The 19,096-nt window shown below is 47.6% G+C and overlaps 1 protein-coding gene across 1 annotated transcript in view; it reads right to left on the bottom strand.

The window, feature by feature from the left end:
- Nucleotides 1-7,501, bottom strand: part of HPSE (heparanase) — a 39,503-nt gene extending 32,002 nt beyond the window's left edge. The window contains exon 1 of the mRNA XM_062198557.1: nt 7,247-7,501. Within this exon, the coding sequence (XP_062054541.1) occupies nt 7,247-7,467 (221 nt within the window). The 5' untranslated portion in view covers nt 7,468-7,501. The remainder of the gene's footprint in view (nt 1-7,246) is intronic.
- Between the last annotated feature and the right edge of the window lie 11,595 nt (nt 7,502-19,096).

The following is a 19,096-nucleotide window of genomic DNA, read 5'->3' as shown; positions in this document are numbered from 1 at the left end:
GAAACCGCCCAGGTGGTCGTCAAGAAGATCATAGAGGAGATCTTCCCCCGGTTCGGCTTGCCTAAGGTAATCGGGTCCGACAATGGCCCGGCGTTTGTCTCCCAGGTAAGTCAGTTGGTGGCCAAAGCATTAGGCATAAATTGAAAATTGCACTGTGCCTATAGACCCCAGAGTTCAGGACAGGTAGAAAGGATGAACAGAACAATTAAAGAGACCCTAACCAAATTAGTGTTGGAGACTGGCGTTAAAGACTGGGTCCAACTCCTCCCTATGGTGTTGTTCCGGGTCCGAAACACGCCCTCTCATTGCGGGCTGACACCATACGAAATCCTTTATGGAGGGCCCCCACCAGTAGCAGGCTTGCTTGACCTTGCCAGTGACTCCGTTGCCGATGCCCCTAAGTTACAGGCCCGGTTGAGAGCGCTCCAGATCATCCAGAACCAGGTCTGGAAACCTCTTGCAGCAGCCTACCAACCCAAGACGACAACTATCCCACATCCTTTCCAAATCGGTGATGCCGTGTATGTCCGAAAACACCAATCTAAGACTCTAGAGCCCCGGTGGAAAGGCCCTTTCACTGTGCTGTTGACAACTCCCACCGCTCTCAAAGTCGACGGAATCGCTGCTTGGGTCCACGCCTCACACGTGAAGCGAGCACCACCTCCCCAGGGCCCCGAGGATCCGGATAGACCAGCCAAATGGAAGCTCCAGCGCACTCAGAACCCACTCAAGCTAAGACTTTCAAAAACTGTTTAATATTTGTGATGTTCCTGGCCTTTCCCCATTGTTTTTCCAATCCCCATGCTCCACAATTGTTAACGTGGAAAGTAATTTCCTCCACAGGACGGGTGGCCTGGTCTGCTAGTGGGTTACATACCCCCGGGGCATGGTGGCCCACCTTATACCCGGACGTATGTCAACTGGTTACTGGGTTAGATACCTGGGATGTACCTGACCAGGATAATTTGACAAAAATCCCTGAAAATAGTCTTAACTATTGGGGCGTGTATGGCTCCCAGTCCCCAGTCAGTGGGACCCAACCCAGTCCAGCAAGAACAGAGTTCCCTCCCTCCAGTGAGGCAGGCTCTCCCCAGGCCACCCCTCTTGCCAGCCACCCTTTCGCCTAGCTTGGCAAGTTTAACTCCAAACGCTTCAAGCCCCCGTACAACCGGACAGCGGCTGTTTAACCTTTTGACAGGGGCCTTTCTGGCCCTCAACCAGACCAATCTGGAGCTGACCGAGTCCTGTTGGCTATGCCTAGCCCCAGGTCCACCTTATTACGAGGGCCTCGCGGTCCCCAGGACCTGGAATGGCACTAAAAAGGCAAATAATTGCCTCTTGCCCCTTTGGGCGCGTCTCACTCTTACAGAGGTGTCGGGACAAGGTACTTGTGTAGAAAATCCTCCCTTGTCCCACCGACACTTGTGCAATGTCACCCACAATGTTACTATACGAGACGGCTCATGTATTCTTAACAGGTTGCTCCAGTTTATCCGCGAGAGGCTTTTCCTTATCCAAACCCGGGTGCTGACTCAACAGTACCAGTGTCAAGCTTCAAAGACCTCCGAGGTCCAATAGATTTTAGGATTAAAATCTGTGCAAAAAGAAAAGGAGGGAATGAAGGACCCTTATGGGGGAGAGGGACAAGAAATTAGGCCTGGGCAAATATCAGGGGCTTCTTAAGAGGTTAGATGTTCCCCAGAGTCTAGCGGGCAGGACGTTCTCTGGGAAGGAAAAGTCAATCCCCTTCAGAGAACCTCTAGGCACGCCCAGAGCAGAAATGCCCCTCCCCTCCAGGAAACCTCTGGGCGCGCCCAGAGCAGAGCTGCCCCTCCCTTCGGAGGGTCTCTAGGCGCACACTTATGATGTCACTGCGACCGGCCAATCCTGTAACACCTCAGCACTCTCGCTTAGCACTCTCCCTCAGCATTCTCCGGTATGCTAATTGTCCCTCCGAACCAACCAATCCCGTGCCACCTCTGCATTTTATACCAGCACTCTCCACCAGCATTCTTCGCCAGCATTCTCCCATATGCTAACGGTCCCTCTGAACTGACCAATCCTATGCATGCGTTAGGAATATGCTAATTCGTTGCCTATATAACCTGTGTGAAACTGCCGCTCAGGGCTCCTCACTGCCTGAGGTGGGGGCCCGTTTGCGCAAACGTACAATAAATACCTCATGCTTTTTGCATCAACTGGTTTGGAGTCTGGATTTTTGGGCGTCCTCTCGAGCAAGTGGGCATCTCTACTACTGAGAGGTCCAACAGTTGAGAGGTTAGGAGTGATGGAAAGAATCAAGACCCAGTCATGGCCGCATCGTTGCTGGCTGAAATGGAATTGGGCAGCATCTGCTGGTACGCCTGCTCTCTGAAACAGTGCCCTGCTCTTAGCATCTGCCGATTGCCATGGTGTAAGCCATCCCACCGTGACTGCCTTCCAGACGCCAGTGCGATCACTGAACACAAAGAAGAAATGCAGACATTTCATGCGGTGGTGCAGCCTGGCTCTGTTAGGTAGGAAGTCAGTTATGAGCTTATGTGTGTGTGACAGGCCTAAACAGAAGACATCTATATGCATCTGCATCTCAAAGTCATCCTAACAAGGTTTCAGGGGAAGCCCAGATTTCGCATCCTGCCTGCCCTGCCCCCTTCTACCTGATAACCTGCCAGGTGGAGGCCCTCACCCCTCCTGCTTCCTGCCTGATAAATCGTCCACAATCTCCCAGGTGCAGCCCAGTATCTGCATGTCAAACACCCTGCTCCCTTCCTCAGGTCTGATAACATTTGCATCCATAAAGTCCTTTGTTTCAGACCTTCAAGAGAAGTTTTTCTATTTACATCCAAAAAGCCCTTTGTTCCAAGAGGAGCAGAGGTGGGGAAGCAAGACCCATCTCCTTAAAAACCCCCAGCCTCAACTGGACTGCGCGCTCAGCTCTCTGCATCTTTGCTGAGTTGCCCGCCTGGCCTGGCCTGGCCTGGCCAGGTGTACTCTCCACTCACCCATGCAGCCCCCCCTCTCCCCCAGTCTGAGGGACTGGGCACTCTCTCTCAGGTCCTGTCTGGAGAGGTGCCCATCCGTCCTTACAGATGTTCCTTAATAAACCTTGCTATTTTACCTCCCACTACTCTCTGTCTCACGCCTGAATTCTTTCTTGCGCGAAGACAAGAACCCTGCAATTTCTCCGGTAACAGCTCCATTACCACTGAGGGTGGAGGAAGGAAAGCTCTGAGGGGTGGAGAAGTCCAGACAGAAGTGATTCAGAAGGATCTGAAGTCATCCAGGACAGCGAGAGGCTCAGAGGTTGGGAGGAGACCATGCGGTCAGTGCCAGTCTTCAACCAAGAGGCAGGGGAGGGGAGCCCCGTGGCAAGGAGACGGAGTGCCAGCCAGGTGTGGCACTGGCCACCCGCCCAGCGGAGTCAGGACGGCCATCTCTACAGCCTGCAGCCCTCTCCAAACTCAGTGTCTTATGCAGGCTGTGAAGATTCTTCCCCTTAACCCCGAAACAAGCCAAGGGGACAGGCGTCCTTCTTTTCCTGTTTACAGATACGGAATCTGATGAAAAGGAGGCAGGGTAATTTGTCCCCAGGAACAATGCAGAGGGGGATTTCCTCACAGCGGTTGGGCCACTGTCCCTAAGCTTGTCGTTGGCCATGGAGACTTCCATCAGCAATAGAAGTAGTCTGTGGTCCTTTCCAACACTAGTCACCAAAACATGCGTTGAACGCTGATAAGTGCTTCTCTAAATATGAAAACCAACTCTGCTAATGAAGATGCAGGGGTCTAATTACTGAAAGTCGTTATTGATAAATATTTACCAAACTGGTCAAAGGAGATGACCTTTGTTGAAGAACGGTAAGCAAACCCCTGGGAAAAGCAAGCCCGGCCAGCTGCTGTGTCGCTGCTGTAGCTGTTCAGCACTGCTTTTGCCCTGAAGGACTCGGGGTCTCCACGGCAGACCGTGTGAGTGAGCTGTTGCATGTACAACAGTGCAAACTGAAACCCACAGCAGCACTGCACGGTCCAGTAGAGCTGGCTGTGTGTGGCTGGCCCCTGCACATTGGAAGGTAGTTAGTCCAAACTGAGGGCTGTGCGCATACAGTACGCACCAGATGTCACAGACTTGGTTCCAGAAAAGGAAAGTTAAATATGCAGTAATATTTTTATATTGGTAACATGTTAAAATAATGTGTTATATATGTTGAGCTAAATAAAATTATTAATCTCATTCATTTATTTTTTTCCTTTTTTTAATGTGGCTACTAGAAAATTTTAAAACTAAGGGCGGGTATTTTTAGCCTAGCAATTAAGCAGCTGGTGAGGATGCCCGCACCAGATTGCCCGGGTCAATACCAAGCTCCGGCTTCTGCTTCCTGCTAATGCAGACCCTGGGAGACAGTGATGATGACTCAAAGGATTGGGTCCCCAACACCCACAGGGGAGATCTGGATCGAGTTCTCAGCTTCCAGCTTTGGCTCCGGCCCAGTTCCTGGCCATTGTGGGCATTTGGGGAGTGAATCAATGGGTGGGAGCTCCATTTCTTTCTTTCCTTCTTTCTTTCTTTTTTAAAAATTTCTTTATTTATTTGAAAAGCAGAGTTACAGATAGAGAAGGCAAGACACAGAGATCTTCCATCTACTGGTTCACTCTCCAAATGGCTGCAATGACAGGGGCTAGGCCAGGCCAAAGCCAGGAGCCCAGAGCATCTTCCAGGTCTCCCACATTGGTGCAGGGGTCCAGGGACTTGGGCCATTGTCTGCTGTTTTCCCAGGCCATAGCAGAGAGCTGGATTGGAGGTGGAACAGCCAGGACTCGAACCTGCACCCCTATGGTATGGACAGGAGCCAGGCCTGCAGACAGGAGCAAAACAGGTTTTATAACCAAAGAAAGCAGTTCTATCTACTGCATGCTCTGCTCTCTTGATTTTCTCATTATCCTCCAGTCTCTAACAAAAAGGCAGGATACCATGGGAAACAAAGAGACACTTGAAGAAGAGTAAGTTATCGCCCTCACGAGCTGACAGAACAGCAGTTCTGTGTTGGGGACCAGGGCTGTGCTGGTCAACTGGGGTGAGCCTGACTACGCAGTGCCCAGGCTGGAACCTGAGCGTCCTGCAGTAAGATTTCTCTTTTGGACCAGTTTCTCCAGGGCGGAATCGTGCCCTTCCCTGGGGAGGGATGGGGTGGGCCCAGGCCAGCTGCAGCAGAAGAGGATGCCAGATCAGGACTGCCTCAGGAGGGTGCCTCACAACTCCTCTTCCCCGGGCCTCCCCCCAGCCTCAAGCTAAACCTGGGGTCTTCAGCTCCAGAGTCCCTGGGGTTCAGCGTTCTGCAGAGTATTTGTCCCATCCCCAGGCAGCTGCAGCCCAGATCAGCTTCCTGTCACCCAGGGGAAGGGCAGAAGGCAGGGACTCCTCCCCACCAGGAAACTTCCTGTCCAGGGCCGCAGGGGAAATCATAGAGGTTTACTGTGACCAAAGCAAACACACAAGAAATGAGTGAATGACTAGCAAACGCCATTTCCCAGGAAGAAGCAATTAGTTTAAACATTGCCTTTGGGTGCTAAGTACTTATCAAATCAAATCCTCATCATAATCCCAAGAGGCAGGCTTTATTTATTAATTATTCAATTAATTTGAGATGGCTTATTTTGCTAATATTTTTAATACTGAATTATCAATTTATTTTTATTTGAGGCCAGCACTGTGGCACAGTGGATTAAGCACCAGCATCCCATATGGCACTGGTTCAATTCCCAGCTGCTCCACTTGTGATCCAGTTTCCTGCTAAAGCACCTGGGAAAGCAGTGGAAGATGGCCCAAATCTTTGGGCCCCTGCATCCTCAAGGGAGACCTGGAAGAAGCTCCTGGTTCCTGGCTTCAGCCTGGCCCAGCCCCAGGTGTTGTGAGCATTTGGGGAGTGAACCATTGCATAGAAGATCTCTCTTTGTCTCTCCTCTCTCTATATATATGTCTGACTTTCAAATAAATAAAAAAAATTTTCTTATTTGAAAGGCAGACAGAGAGAGAGGTCTCCTATCTGCTGCTTCATTCTCCCAATGCCTGCAATAGCTAAGGCTGGGCCAGGCGGAAGCCAGGAGCCCAGAACTCAATCCAGGTCTCCTATCTGGCCTGCAAAGACCCGAGTACTTGCGCCATCACCTGCTGCCTTCCAGGGTGTGCATCAGCAGGAAGCTGGAATCAGAAGCAGAGTCCTGGACTGGAACCCAGGCACCCTGATGTGAGATGCAGGCATCCAAGGTAGAGTCTCAACCTTTGCAGCAAATGCTTACTCCAGAAGCAAGTTTAGAAATTCCATTACACAGATCAAGCAACCAAGGTTTGGGGTGGCTGAGCAATCGTTGTAGAAACAGCGACCATAAAGACCAAGTACTTAGCTTTGCAGAATCAGGAGTCAAGATGGGGTGGTCTGACTATCAGTCTCCCCCATCGAGCTACTTTATGGAATCCACAACAGCAGCTGATGGTCGGGGCTCAGAAAGGGCAGCCTTGAGTCTCGGAACATGGCAGACAACGGGCTGGTTGAGAAGTGGCTATCTCTGTAGCCTCAGATGGCCTGAGACTGTCCCTGGGGTACATGGGTCAGGAGCCATGACCTACAGAAACCTCAGGTGAGAAAAACTGTGCAGCAGATGAAGCAGCAGCGCAACTTGTGTCCTCATTTCAGGGACACATTTTTTATTAGGGCTCTGCAAGTCACTGTAGTCATCTCCTAGGTCTCCTTGGTTTAATATTCAGTTTTTTTTTTTTTTTTTTAATAAGAGGAACAAACTCTTCTTCTTGTCTTTTGAGGTCGGTTTCATCTGACTTTTTTTTTTTTTCCCCCTTGCTTGGTTGGTTGGTTTAAATCCTCCTGACAGAGTTAAAGGATGGAACCTGATCCACTGTCTTGCTTGTCCTACACTGCGCACCAAATCCAAGCACTCACAGCCCTCAGGTGCACCTGCCGGGCCTCCTTCTGGGGTGGGTAGGGGGCAAGTAGGCAGTTTCTTTTCCAGACTTCTCCTTAATACTTGTGTTTGGTTGGTGCTCAGCCCACACTTGAATGAATGAAGAAAAGGTGTGGAGTCCGGCTGGAGTGAGGGGGGCGGCGGCGAGTTGAGGGAAGGAGAGGGAGAGAGAGAGAGAGAGAGAAATTTCGGCGCAAAAGACAAGAAAGTGACTGGCGGGTGAGCACGGAGGACAGGAGCGGGAACGGGACCCGGACCCGGAGGCTGGCGCTTACCCCAGGAAGGTGAGGAACCGCGGCTCCGTGGCCAGGTTGGCGTCGATGGTGAAGGACAGGAATGCGGGACTCACCAGCTGCCGCGGGCGCTCGGTGGAAAAGTGCAGCTCCACCGCGTCCTCGGCCTGCGCGGGTCCCGCCACGGCGCCGTGAGGGAGGGCACCGAGCGGCCCCAGGAGCAGCAGCAGCAGCGGCGGCGGCGGCGGCGGCGGCGGCGGCATCTCGGGCTCACCTGGCGGCCGCGAGAGCCGGAGCCCGAGTGGGGCCGCGCACTTCCTCGCGCCGGGCCGCTGCCGCCGGCTCTCCCGTCCCGCCCCGGCGCCAGCCTCCCCAGCCCTGCCCGCATCCCTCCCACTTTGGCTCGCCTCCGCGCCCCGCCTCCGCTCGCTCCCACTTCCTTGCGCACTTTGCCCCTCGGTGGCGGTCTCTTGCACTTGCGAAATCATCCACACCCATCGGCAGGGCGCGGAGGAAGCCCAGGGGCAGCGCGCTCCAGCTGTTTCCTCCGGCAGGTCCGGTCCAGGTAGCCCGGCGCACCTTCCTTCCGATCCTCCTCCCAGCGCCTCCCACCTGGTCTGGTCCCCACCGTCCAAGTGTGCGGTGGTGGCTGCCCTTGAAGTTGGAGCCTTGGCCAACTCTCCCCGTACTGCATTTACTTCTAGCTGTTGGTCAGACTTCAGTTTGCTTTCGGAGCTTCCGTACATACATAAGTATAGCAAGCACCATGCACCTCGTGGCTGCTCTGTGCCCTGTACTGTGCGAGTGGCTGTCCCTTGATTTCTCATTCTCACAGGTGCGGGGTTTCCTTTTTACAACGGAGGACTCAAGCTCTGAGGCCTGGGTAATCTGTCCACCTGTCAGAATTGACATGTGAATGTAGTCACACGACCCACGCTGGCCGCAGCTTGTTTTAGCTGAACACAGCTTCCTCAAGGAAGTCTTCCCTGAACTTCCAGGTGTTGCAAGTCCCCTGTGACAGGCTCTGAGAGCATCCTTCTTGCTGGGGCACACCCATTGGTCAGTATGATGTGGCTCACCATTGGCCTCGTCTTTTTTTTTTTTTTTTTTAAGATTTTATTTATTTATTTGAGAGGTAGAGTTACAGACAGTGAGAAGGAGACACAGAGAGAAAGGTCTTCCATCCACCGGTTCACTCCCCAAATGGCCGTGATGGCTGGAGCTGACCAGTTCTGAAGCCAGGAGCCAGGAGCTTCTTCTGGATCTCCCACACAGGTGCAGGGGCCTAAGGACTTGGGCCATCTTCTACTGCTTTCCCAGGCCATAGCAGAGAGCTGCACTGGAAGAGGAGCAGCCGGGACTTGAACCGCTGGTCTTTGTCCTCTTCTACTACAGGGTCAGCTCCTCTAAAGCAGCGGTGGGGTTTGCTTTGCAAAGTGCACTAGCTCTAGCTCAAGCATGGCCCCAGGCTAGGCACTTGGAGCCATCCAGAGGTATTAGTTGAGTAAGAAAACAAAACTGATTTTTCCATTTCCATTGCATCACCAGTGAAGCAACAAAGAAACATTGATTGTTTTGGAAGGTTTATCTAATTTGCATAGATTATCATTTTTTGAAAAAAGAGATTTATTTGAAAGGAATGGGGCGGGCGGGGGAGGGTGGATATCTTCCATCTGCTGGTTCATTTCCCAAATGGCTACAACAGTCATGACTGGGCCTGGCTGAAGCCAGGAGCCAGGAACTCCATCCAGGTTTCCCACTTGGGTGGCAGGGGTCCAAGTACTTGGGCCATCACCTGCTGCTTTCTCAGGTGCATTAGTGAGAAGTGGGATCAGAAGCAGAGCAGCCAGGACTGGAACTGGCACTCTGATATGGGATGATGTGTTCCAAGCAGTGGCTTAACTCACTGCATCACAACCCTGGCTATAGATCTGTCTATTCTTAGGTAACTTAAAAGTTAAATACATGAATGGGGGCTGGCACCGCTGGCATCCCATATAGGCACTGGTTCGAGTCCTGGCTGCTCCACTTCTGATCTAGTTCTCTACCATGGCCTGGGGAAACAGTAGAAGATGGCCCAAGTCCTTGAGCTCCTGCTCCCACATGGGAGACCCAGGAGAAGCTCCTGGCTCCTGGCTTTGTATTGGCGCAGTTGTGGCCAATTGGGGAGTGAACCAGTCAATGGAAGACCTCTCTCTCTCTCTCTCTGCATCTCCTTCTCTCTCTGTGTAACTCTTTCAAATAAATCAATAAATCTTTTTTGAAAAGTTAAATACATGATTAGCTTTGCACACTGAATGAGGTTCATATTCTAAAGTCACAGTTTATATAAGAAGAAAAAATTCATATGTTTACATTAAACACCAAGCTACCAAGAGTATAATCTTATGACAGTAGTCGTGCAGATCCATAAACAGTAGGTAGACAGGCTGCCATCTGCTTGGATTGTGTAGTGACCTTTGGGTTGTCCTACCTTTGCCACTATGTAGAGGAAATACGGCCACAACCAGAAGCAAAGGAGGGAAAGCATACCCGACACTAACCTTGAAAAGCGGCTCCTCCCAACTACCTGGTGAAGCAGCTGTGCGCGTTTATCTTGTCTAGGGAGGGAAGATGTCCTAAGTTCTGCTTCTGTAACCCTGGTCATAAATCTGTCCTATGAATCTTTCCCTGGTATCTCTTTTACAAACATATCGGACCCACTGACCATTGGAAGTGTGGTCCTAAGTCACGTAGGCTGCAATTTAAACCCACTAACGCTGTAACAGCTAAGGTATGATGCTGATGAACCTATAAATATTGTAAGAAATTTTATATCATTGCTCAGTTCTCAGGAAAGTATCCCAGCGGAGCCCACTGGTGTTAATAAACTGCTTGGTTCCTCCATTATCTCTGGTGCCTGTTTGAATGAAGGGAGTTTTCCCACCCCAGGTTTCTGTAACAAGGACGCTGATTCTACATCCCAACACCATGCCCCTTCTTCCTGTAATTGTGCAGCCAAAGTCACACTAGCTTCTTTGGAATGTGTGGGTGGTATTTGAAAAGGGGATCATTGCAAGCTTTCCGTGTAGCAAATCCTCAGGACATCCTGAGCTGTGGGCCAATACAATCTCTGTGCAAATGACTAATATTGAAACTAACAAAACAGAAATGAGGAACTCAGGAGAGGCAAGCTGCTCATGTGATGAGCAGCTTGGCTAAGATCAACATTGATCAGGTAGTTTTTGGATCCTGACTCCAAGTTGGTTTAATACATTGTCTTGGAGAAGAGGATGATATGGGCACACGGGAGGAGAAATGTGTGCAAACAGAAATAAAAATAATGGTGCCATTTTGGAGACACCTTACTTTTTTTAATTTAAAGATTTATTTAATTATTTGAGAGGCAGATTTACAGAGAGAGAGATTGTCCATCCACTGATTCACCCCCCAAATGGCCACAATGGCCGGCACCCAGGTTACCTGTTATGCCACAGTGCCGACCCCAACACCTTACATTTTTAGGCTGAGTTACAGCTTACAGACATCATAGCTAGAGCCTTTCTACCTGCATCCTGGCCCAGCAACTTGATAAGGTATGTGATTTGGGGCCAGTTTTCCAACCTCCAAGAACCTTGATTTCTTCATCTGTAAAGTGAAGATAATACATATTTCACAATTTTCTTTGAAAATTGATTTCATATATTACAGAGCTAGCTCAATATGCAATATGAAGGACATGTCTAAAAGATGACAGTTTTTGTGGTTTTTTTTTTTTTTTTAGATTTTATTTATTTATTTGAGACGTAGGGTTACAGAGGGAGGGAGAGAGAGTAGAAAGGTCTTCCATCTGTGGGTTCACTCCCCAGATGGCTGCAGCTGGGCTGATCTGAAGCCAGGAGCCAGGAGCTTTCTCTGGGTCTCCCACAGGGGTGCAGGGGCCCAAGGACTTGGGCCATCTTCCACTGCTTTCCCAGGTGCACTAGCAGGGAGCTGGATGGGAAGTGGAGTAGCCGGCACTCAGGCCAGTGCCCATATGGGATGCTGGTGCCACAGGTGGAGGCTTAACCTTCTGGGCTACAGTACCAGCCACGATGACAACTTTCTTAAAATGATCACCCCACTCAATCCTCACAAGAACTTGGTTTAACAGGTTTAGACTCGGCTTTCTAATTCCAGGTCCAGGATGTTTCCACGACATCATGCAGGTTTGGTGACTCACACATTATATGATGTATATAATGATTTAGAAACAAAAGCCGGCCAGCGCCGTGGCTCAATAGGTTAATCCTCCACCTGCGGTGCCGGCACACTGGGTTCTAGTCTTGGTCAGGGTGCCGGATTCTGTCCCGGTTGCCCCTCTTCCAGGCCAGCTCTCTGCTGTGGCCCGGGAGTGCAGTGGAGGATGGCCCAAGTGCTTGGGCCCTGCACCCACATGGGAGACCAGGAGAAGCACCTGGCTCCTGCCTTCGGATCAGCACAGTGTGCCGGCCACAGCGCGCTGGCCACGGCCGCCATTGGAGGGTGAACCAACGGTAAAGGAAGACCTTTCTCTCTGTCTCTCTCACTGTCCACTCTGCCTGTTCAAAAAAAAAAAAAAGAAAAGAAAAGAAAAGAAAAGAAACAAAAGCCATCAGATGAACTCGGGCAGTCCATGTGACTCACTTAATAATTATAATGTGGTATGACTTCCATGGGGCCCTTGGTAGTGATGTTGGGTTTTGGGGATTCACATAGAGTTCACATAGTCAACAATGATAAGCACGTGGATGACAACAGGCTGATTTCAGAGTGTTTCCAGAAAATAAAAATCTTTTCATTTGTGTGTTTAGAAATTGAGATTTTCCTAACCTAAATACCACTTAAGTATGACAAACTTTTAGGTGGTGGTGGTTATCTTCAAACATATAAATAATTAGTGTGCTGTGTTGTTTTGGGTTATTGGGTTATGATTTACTAAAGTTTTTAATTGTTTGGTTATCGATCTATACTTGAAAACAAGGAGAAACTGAAAGAAAATCTTTGCTAGGCATTGAAAGGAAGGAAGGTAACTCCTTTGAGTGCATGCTTACGTAGTCATCTTTTTGTTTGAATATTTGTTGTATGCCACTGTGTGCCAACCACTGACGTAGGCAGTGGTCAGCAGCAAGTAAGAGTGGTTTCTGAAGTCTTACTGGGAAAAAAAATATATATATAATCACAAAAATATATATATTATCACACAAATGTAAAATTGCAAGTGTGGTAGGTGAAACAAAGATGATCCTGGGGCTTTACAGATGTATGATGGAGGATTTCAATTTGGGACGTGGGGAAGATGGTTCCAGTTGAGATCTGGAGAATGAGTAGAGACCTAGGCAAAAGGGGCCAAGGGGATGGTAGATGCCAAGGTCATGGGATTTGAGGAAACATAGTAAGAGGATTGACGGAAGGTATCTGGATCAGAGAGAACAAGGGGACAGCTTGGGATATAGGGACAGAGATGGTGGAGACTTGCAGTATCCCTGGAGCAGTGGGCAGCCATTTAAAGAGTTTCAAACCCAAGATGGGGAATGTGAATATGATATCATCAGATTAATATTTTTTTAAAGATTTATTTTATTTATTTGAAAGACAGAGTTACACAGAGAGGAGAGGAAGAGAGAGAGGTCTTCCGTCTGCTGTTTTACTCCCCAAATGGCCGCAAAGGCTGGAGCTGCACCAATCTGAAGGCAGGAGCCAGGAGCTTCCTCCGGGTTTCCCACATGGGTGCAGGGGCCCAAGGACTTGGGCCATCTTCTACTGCTATCCAAGGCCATAGCAGAGAGCTGGATCGGAAAAGGAGCATCTGGGACTCGAATCAGGGCCCATATGGGATGCCAGCGCTTCAGGCCAGGGCGTTAACCGGCTATGCCACAGCACTGGCCCCCAGATTAATATATATATATATATTTTAAAGCGCATACTTTTTTTTTTTTTATTAGACAAGCAGAGTTAGACAGTGAGAGAGAGAGAGAGACAGAGAGAAAGGTCTTCTTCCGTTGGTTCACCCCTCCAAATGGCTGCTACGGCTGGCGCGCTGCGCCGATCCAAAGCCAGAAGCCAGGTGCTTCCTCCTGGTCTCCCATGTAGGTGCAGGGGCCCAAGCACTTGGGCCATCCTCCACTGCCTTCCCGGGCTACAGCAGAGAGCTGGACTGGAAAAGGAGCAACCAGGATTAGAACCCAGCGCCCATATGGGACACCGGCGCCGCAGGCAGAGGATTAACCAACTGAGCTACAGTGCCGGCCCCAGATTAATATTTTTAAAAGGCAAACTGTGAATGTTGTTTTTCTTCTGTGTCGTAGATGCTTGCTTATAAGATGTGGATGTGCATTGCTCTATAGATGTAGAGTTTCTAATTTTCTTTTACCAAACTTATGTGCCTATGTGAGAGGACTTCAAAAAGTTCATAGGGAATGGAAATAAACGATAAAAATATATTAATGTAAAAATTTTGAAATCTGTGAATGCAAGTAGTCTTTAAAGTTAATTAAAGTGTATATTATGAAAAAAGCTATGCGGCCGGTGCTGCGGCTCAATAGGCTAATCCTCCACCTGCGGCGCCGGCACACCGGGTTCTAGGCCCGGTTGGGGCACTGGATTCTGTCCTGGTTGCTCCTCTTCCAGTCCAGCTCTCTGCTGTGGCCCAGGAGCACAGTGGAGGATGGCCCAAGTGCTTGAGCCCTGCACCCCATGGGAGACCAGGAGAAGCACCTGGCTCCTGGCTTTGGATCAGCGCAGTGCGCCGGTAGCAGCGGCCATTTGGGGGGTGAGCCAATGGAAAAGGAAGACCTTTCTCTCTCTCCCTCTCTCTCACTGTCCACTCCTCCTGTCAAAAAAAAAAATTAAAATTAAAAATTTTTAAAAAGCTATGCATATTTATTTCTCCATGAACTTTTTGGATTACCCTCATATAGACACTATGAATGTATGTAACTGTGTCTGTAGGGAGTTGGGTGCTAGGAACTGGCAAGTGTGCCAGAGCATGACAGAGAAAACAGGAAGTGTCCCTAGAATAAGAAGAACTCATAAGCTCCAGCAAGCATGCATAATAACCCGGTGAATTATTAGATTTCAGGCTGGGGATTATTCAAAAGTCCCCAGAGATGAAGTGCTGACTGCTGAATTCTGGTCAGCTGTCTCCGGGATGATGAAAGACCACGGCAAAAACGCAGAACAAAATGTACTGAATGAGATGTGACTTCTTGTCATTCTAGGAACAGAGAAGGAAGAAGTCTAGCAAATGCATTCATGGAATAAGGAAACAACTGGCATAGCGAGATGGGGAGAAGGCAAGCTGTGCTGGTATCATATGTAAGCTAGGCTTTCTTCTATATTCTTAACTTTTGGCAAGGTAGCAGTTAGTTTTGGGCTCTCTCAGGAGGTAAGTAGTTTGAAGTGAACAACAATGTTTCCTGAGTGCCAACTCCAAACCTGGCATTAACAAAGGAGGTGGGCAGTGGAGGAAATGGTCATTTTGGTTAGCACTGGTGACTGAGACCTTGTAGTGGTCACGGTTTGCATCCAGATTTGGTCAAAGTGAATGTTGGGGTGACCCATGAACTGGGTAAACAAATGCTTCTCTAACTTCCGTGGAATAGTTGGTTCAGACATGATTGTGCAGTTACTTGACAAGTATATTGCATATATCATTTTTTTATAAAATGGATAGAAACCAAGAAGTAGGACTGATAAGAAATATGGGTCTCATTAACTTACTTCATTTGCAATCAGGTGGGAAATCCTTAATGGTGCTCATCGATACAAATCTTTATCCTCAATCTGAGGCTCTTCAGATTTAAAAAGGTCAAATATGCATTTATTTCTGAAGGGGAAATTTTAAAACTGTATTCAAAGCAAGCTAGAAATAACCTGATTTCAATCTCAAATCAAACAAATAAACTTATTAAAGAGCATGTATGAGGCAAACAAGGAAACACAAAGCATACGCTGAATATTAAATAAGTTGTTGATTTTTTAAAGGTAGCATATGACTATTTTTCAAGGATCCTTGTCTTTTCGAGATACCTGTGGGAGCATTTGTGGGTGAACTGATAGGATGTTTAGGATTTGTTTCACAACAGTCTCAGAGGGAGGAGAGACATAGGTGTGGGTGACACAAGTTTCACCAGGAGTGAGCAACTGTGGAAGCTGGGCAATGGGTGCCTGATGGTTGTAGCAGCTTACATGTGACAACATGTGTTCTGGAATTTGATCTTCCTACCCTCCCATAGAAAGATGGCGATCTATGCCCCTTCCCCGTGAATATTTGGCAGACTTACAGTGCTTGAATCCACAAAGCATAACACAAAGGGTGCAATGTGATCTCTGAGGCCAGGGCGTGAAAGGCCATGCAACTCCCTCTTGATTCTCTGGGTATTCTGGCTCTCCAGATGCTCCCCTGGGAACCTGACTGCCATAGGAGGAGAGACCCAGATCAAATGAAAAGGCCATGGGTAGATGCTCCGGTTCACAGTCCCCAGCCACACCCGGCCTTGGACTCATCCCAGCCCAGGAACCAGACATACGAGTGAAGAGACCGCCAGATGATTCCAGCCCCAGTGATTCAAGCCACACCATCTAGTCCAGTCTTTCCAGTTGAAACTCCAGATGTTGTGGACCAGAAACAAGCCAGCCCCACTAAGCACTGCTCAAATGCCTGCCCTTTGAAATCCGTGCACATGATGGCATGAGAGTGACATCACAAGGTTGTGGGGCCACTCCAGGGATGGCGACTCCTGGGAGTCTCCAACCTCAGCTTGGCTTGACTACCCAGGGCCAAAACCTACTTGTAGGCCCTCTAAGGGTCCAATCCATAAGTTTTTAAAATTTTACATGTTTTATTATTATGTTTAAAAATGTATTTGAAAGGCAGAGAGAAAGAGAGAGACAGATAAACAGACAAATCTTTCATTTTCTGATTTGTTCCCCAAATGCCCACGACTGCTAGGGCTGCACCAGGCTCAAACCAGGACTTCCGTCCAGGTCTCCCACATGAGCCATCTCCTGCTGCCTTCTCAGGTATGCATTAACAAGGAGCTGCAATCAGGAGTAGAGCCAAGAACTCAGCCCAGGCACTCCGATATGGGATGTGGGCATTGAGTTGCTGTGCCAAATACCAACCCCAATTACTAAGTTTTAAATTGCATGCCATTTTGAGTACTATGATGAAATTCTGTTTTAAATTTCCAGTCACCTCTTTCGAAAAAGCAGCCAGCCAGGCTTATTATCACAGGGTGGATGGTGTGACAATGCAAGGAAAAAGGAGAACATTTCATTTCCTAAGACTTGCTTGTAAACCCGCTGAGATTATATGCAGTGCATCAGAGTTAACATTTCACCCCCTTGCGGATTCCCAACCCTGCACACATCTTGACATACCCAGAAGATCACAGTGCTGTAGGACGCTCTGAGAAAGCTCATACTTTATAGCAAATCCGTACACATGTGGTGAAAGATGGATTACATTTTGTATGTTATGTAATTAGGATAAGAAATGAAAAGCAGAGCGTGTATGTGCTAAATATTTTATTTGTATACAACCTCAAAATACTGTCTCTTCCATTTTTGAAATAAAAGACTTGACTTTGAGAACATAACATTTCATATCCAGTGTGCTTGTCTATTACCTCGAGAATTGAAACGATGATCTCTTCAAATGCTTGATAAAAACTTGACTCACATAAGAGCTAATAAACAACAACAAAATCTACTTATCATATCATAGATTCATCCTTTTAACAAAAATACAGAATTAAGTATATTCATAAGATTTGCAGCCATCACTATCTAATTCCAGGATATTTTCACCACCGCTAAAAAGAAATCCCACATTCATTAAGTCAAAAGGAATCAAGAATATGTAGCCTTTCATGTTTGGCTTCTTTCACTTAGAGCACTGTTTTCAAGGTTCAGTTGTGTTGTAGCCTGAGTCAGCACTTTATTCCTTGTCATGGCTCAGGACTATGCTCTTACATGGCTGCAGCACTTGTATTTGTCCATTTATCAGTGGATGGACATTCGTGTGCTATTATGTATAATGCTCCTATGAACAGTCATATCTAGGTTTTTGTGTGGACATACTTTTAATTCTTTTGGGAATATACCTAGGTGTAGAATTTTTAAAAAATATACTTATTTATTAGCATATCGAGAACAAATTTCATAGATACAATTCCAAGAATACAATGCTTTCCTCCCTCCCTCCCTCCTTCCTTTCTTTTCTTCTAATTTTTTGCAATAACATACTTCCAATTTACTTTATATTCACAGGCTCAGTGCTCTAGGAGTGGAATTGCTGAGTCATACAATAATGGTACACTTACATTTTGAAGAACTGCCAAACTGCTTTCTGCAGTGACTGTGCCATATTACATTTCCCTCAGTGATCTAGAGGGTTCCAATGCCTCCAAAGACCCAAAATTCATATGAGTTTTTATTACACATGAAAAAATACATTTTTGGGGAGTGGGAGTGTGACAAGACAAAAAGGCTTGGACTAGGAGTAGTAAATTGTAAACAGTAATTAGCAATTCATGGGGTAACTAGTGGAAGAAAAGCGCTATTTTAGTTTCAGAAAATCAAAATGCAAACATGGCATATTTGGGAAGTTGACCCCCTTTGCAATGTAGTGGGTGTGAACTGATGTCTCGTGGACTTGACTTGCATTTTCTTTTTTTTTTTTTAATCTTTTTAAAAAATATTTGTTTTATTTATTTGAAAGAATTACAGAAAGAGGTAGAGACAGAGAGAGAGGTCTTCCACCCGTTGGTTCACTCTCCAGATGGCTGCAACGACCAGAATTGCGCCAATCCAAAGCCAGGAGCCAGGAGCTTCCTCCGGGTCTCCCACAAGGGTGTAGGGGCCCAAGGACTTGGGCCATCTTCTACTGCTATCCCAGGCCACAACAGAGAGCTGGATCGGAAGAGGAGCAGCCAGGACTTGAACTGGAGCCCATAGGGGATGCTGGCGCTTCAGGCCAAGGCTTTAATCCGCTGTGCCACAGCACCGGCCCCTCAACTTACATTTTCTTAGTGACAAATGACACTGACCATCTTTCTATGTGTTTAGCAATGATTTGTGCATCTTCTATGAGAAATGTCTACTCAAATCCTTGGCCTAATTATCTTTTTTTATATAGATATACTCAATGTAAGCTACAGACATTAGTATGCTTTACTCCTAAAGACTTCAACATTCAGGTTATTTACTAGAGTTCAACATCGTATATAGTTCATTTGTTTTTGGTAAAATTCACATAGAGTGAAATCCACAGATCTTAAGTGTCACATGGGATTACTTTAGACAAATGGGTAAAACCTAACCTCTATCATCGCTGAAAGTTCCTTCAATCCTTTGTTCAGTTAGATGCCTGTCCCTACTCCCAGAAGCAATCACTGTTTTCACTTTATCCATCATAAGTTAGCTTAGGGGTGGGCATTTGGACTAGTGTCCATATATTGTATCAGAGTGCCAAGGTGTTAGATCAGGACCTGCTCCCAATTCCAGCTTTCGGCTAATATGCACCATGGGAGGCAGAAGGTGATGGCTCAAGTCCTTGGGTTCCTGACACCCACATGGCTGACCTGGACTGAATTTCCTGGCTCCTGGCTTTGACCCGGCCCAGCCCCAGCCGTTGTGGGCATCCAGGAAGTGAATCAGCAGATGAGAGCTCTCCATTTATTGCTTTGTCTCTGTTTCTCAAACAAAACAAAAAAGAAAAAAATTATTTTAGTCTGCTCCAGAAATTTAAAAACAAATCACATCATATACTCTTTTTGTGCAAAACTCCTTTCGCTCAGCATAATATTTGTGAAATTAATTCAGGCTATTGCATTTAAGAGAGTTCACCCATTTTTTTTTTCTAAGTATGTATTTTCCATTGCATTACTG

The sequence above is a fragment of the Lepus europaeus genome, chromosome 8, assembly GCF_033115175.1.
Source record: "Lepus europaeus isolate LE1 chromosome 8, mLepTim1.pri, whole genome shotgun sequence".
In the NCBI taxonomy this organism is placed as follows: Eukaryota; Metazoa; Chordata; class Mammalia; order Lagomorpha; family Leporidae; genus Lepus; species Lepus europaeus.
The sequence above is the reverse complement of the archived record's forward strand: the minus strand, read 5'-3'. Positions and strand labels throughout refer to the sequence as shown.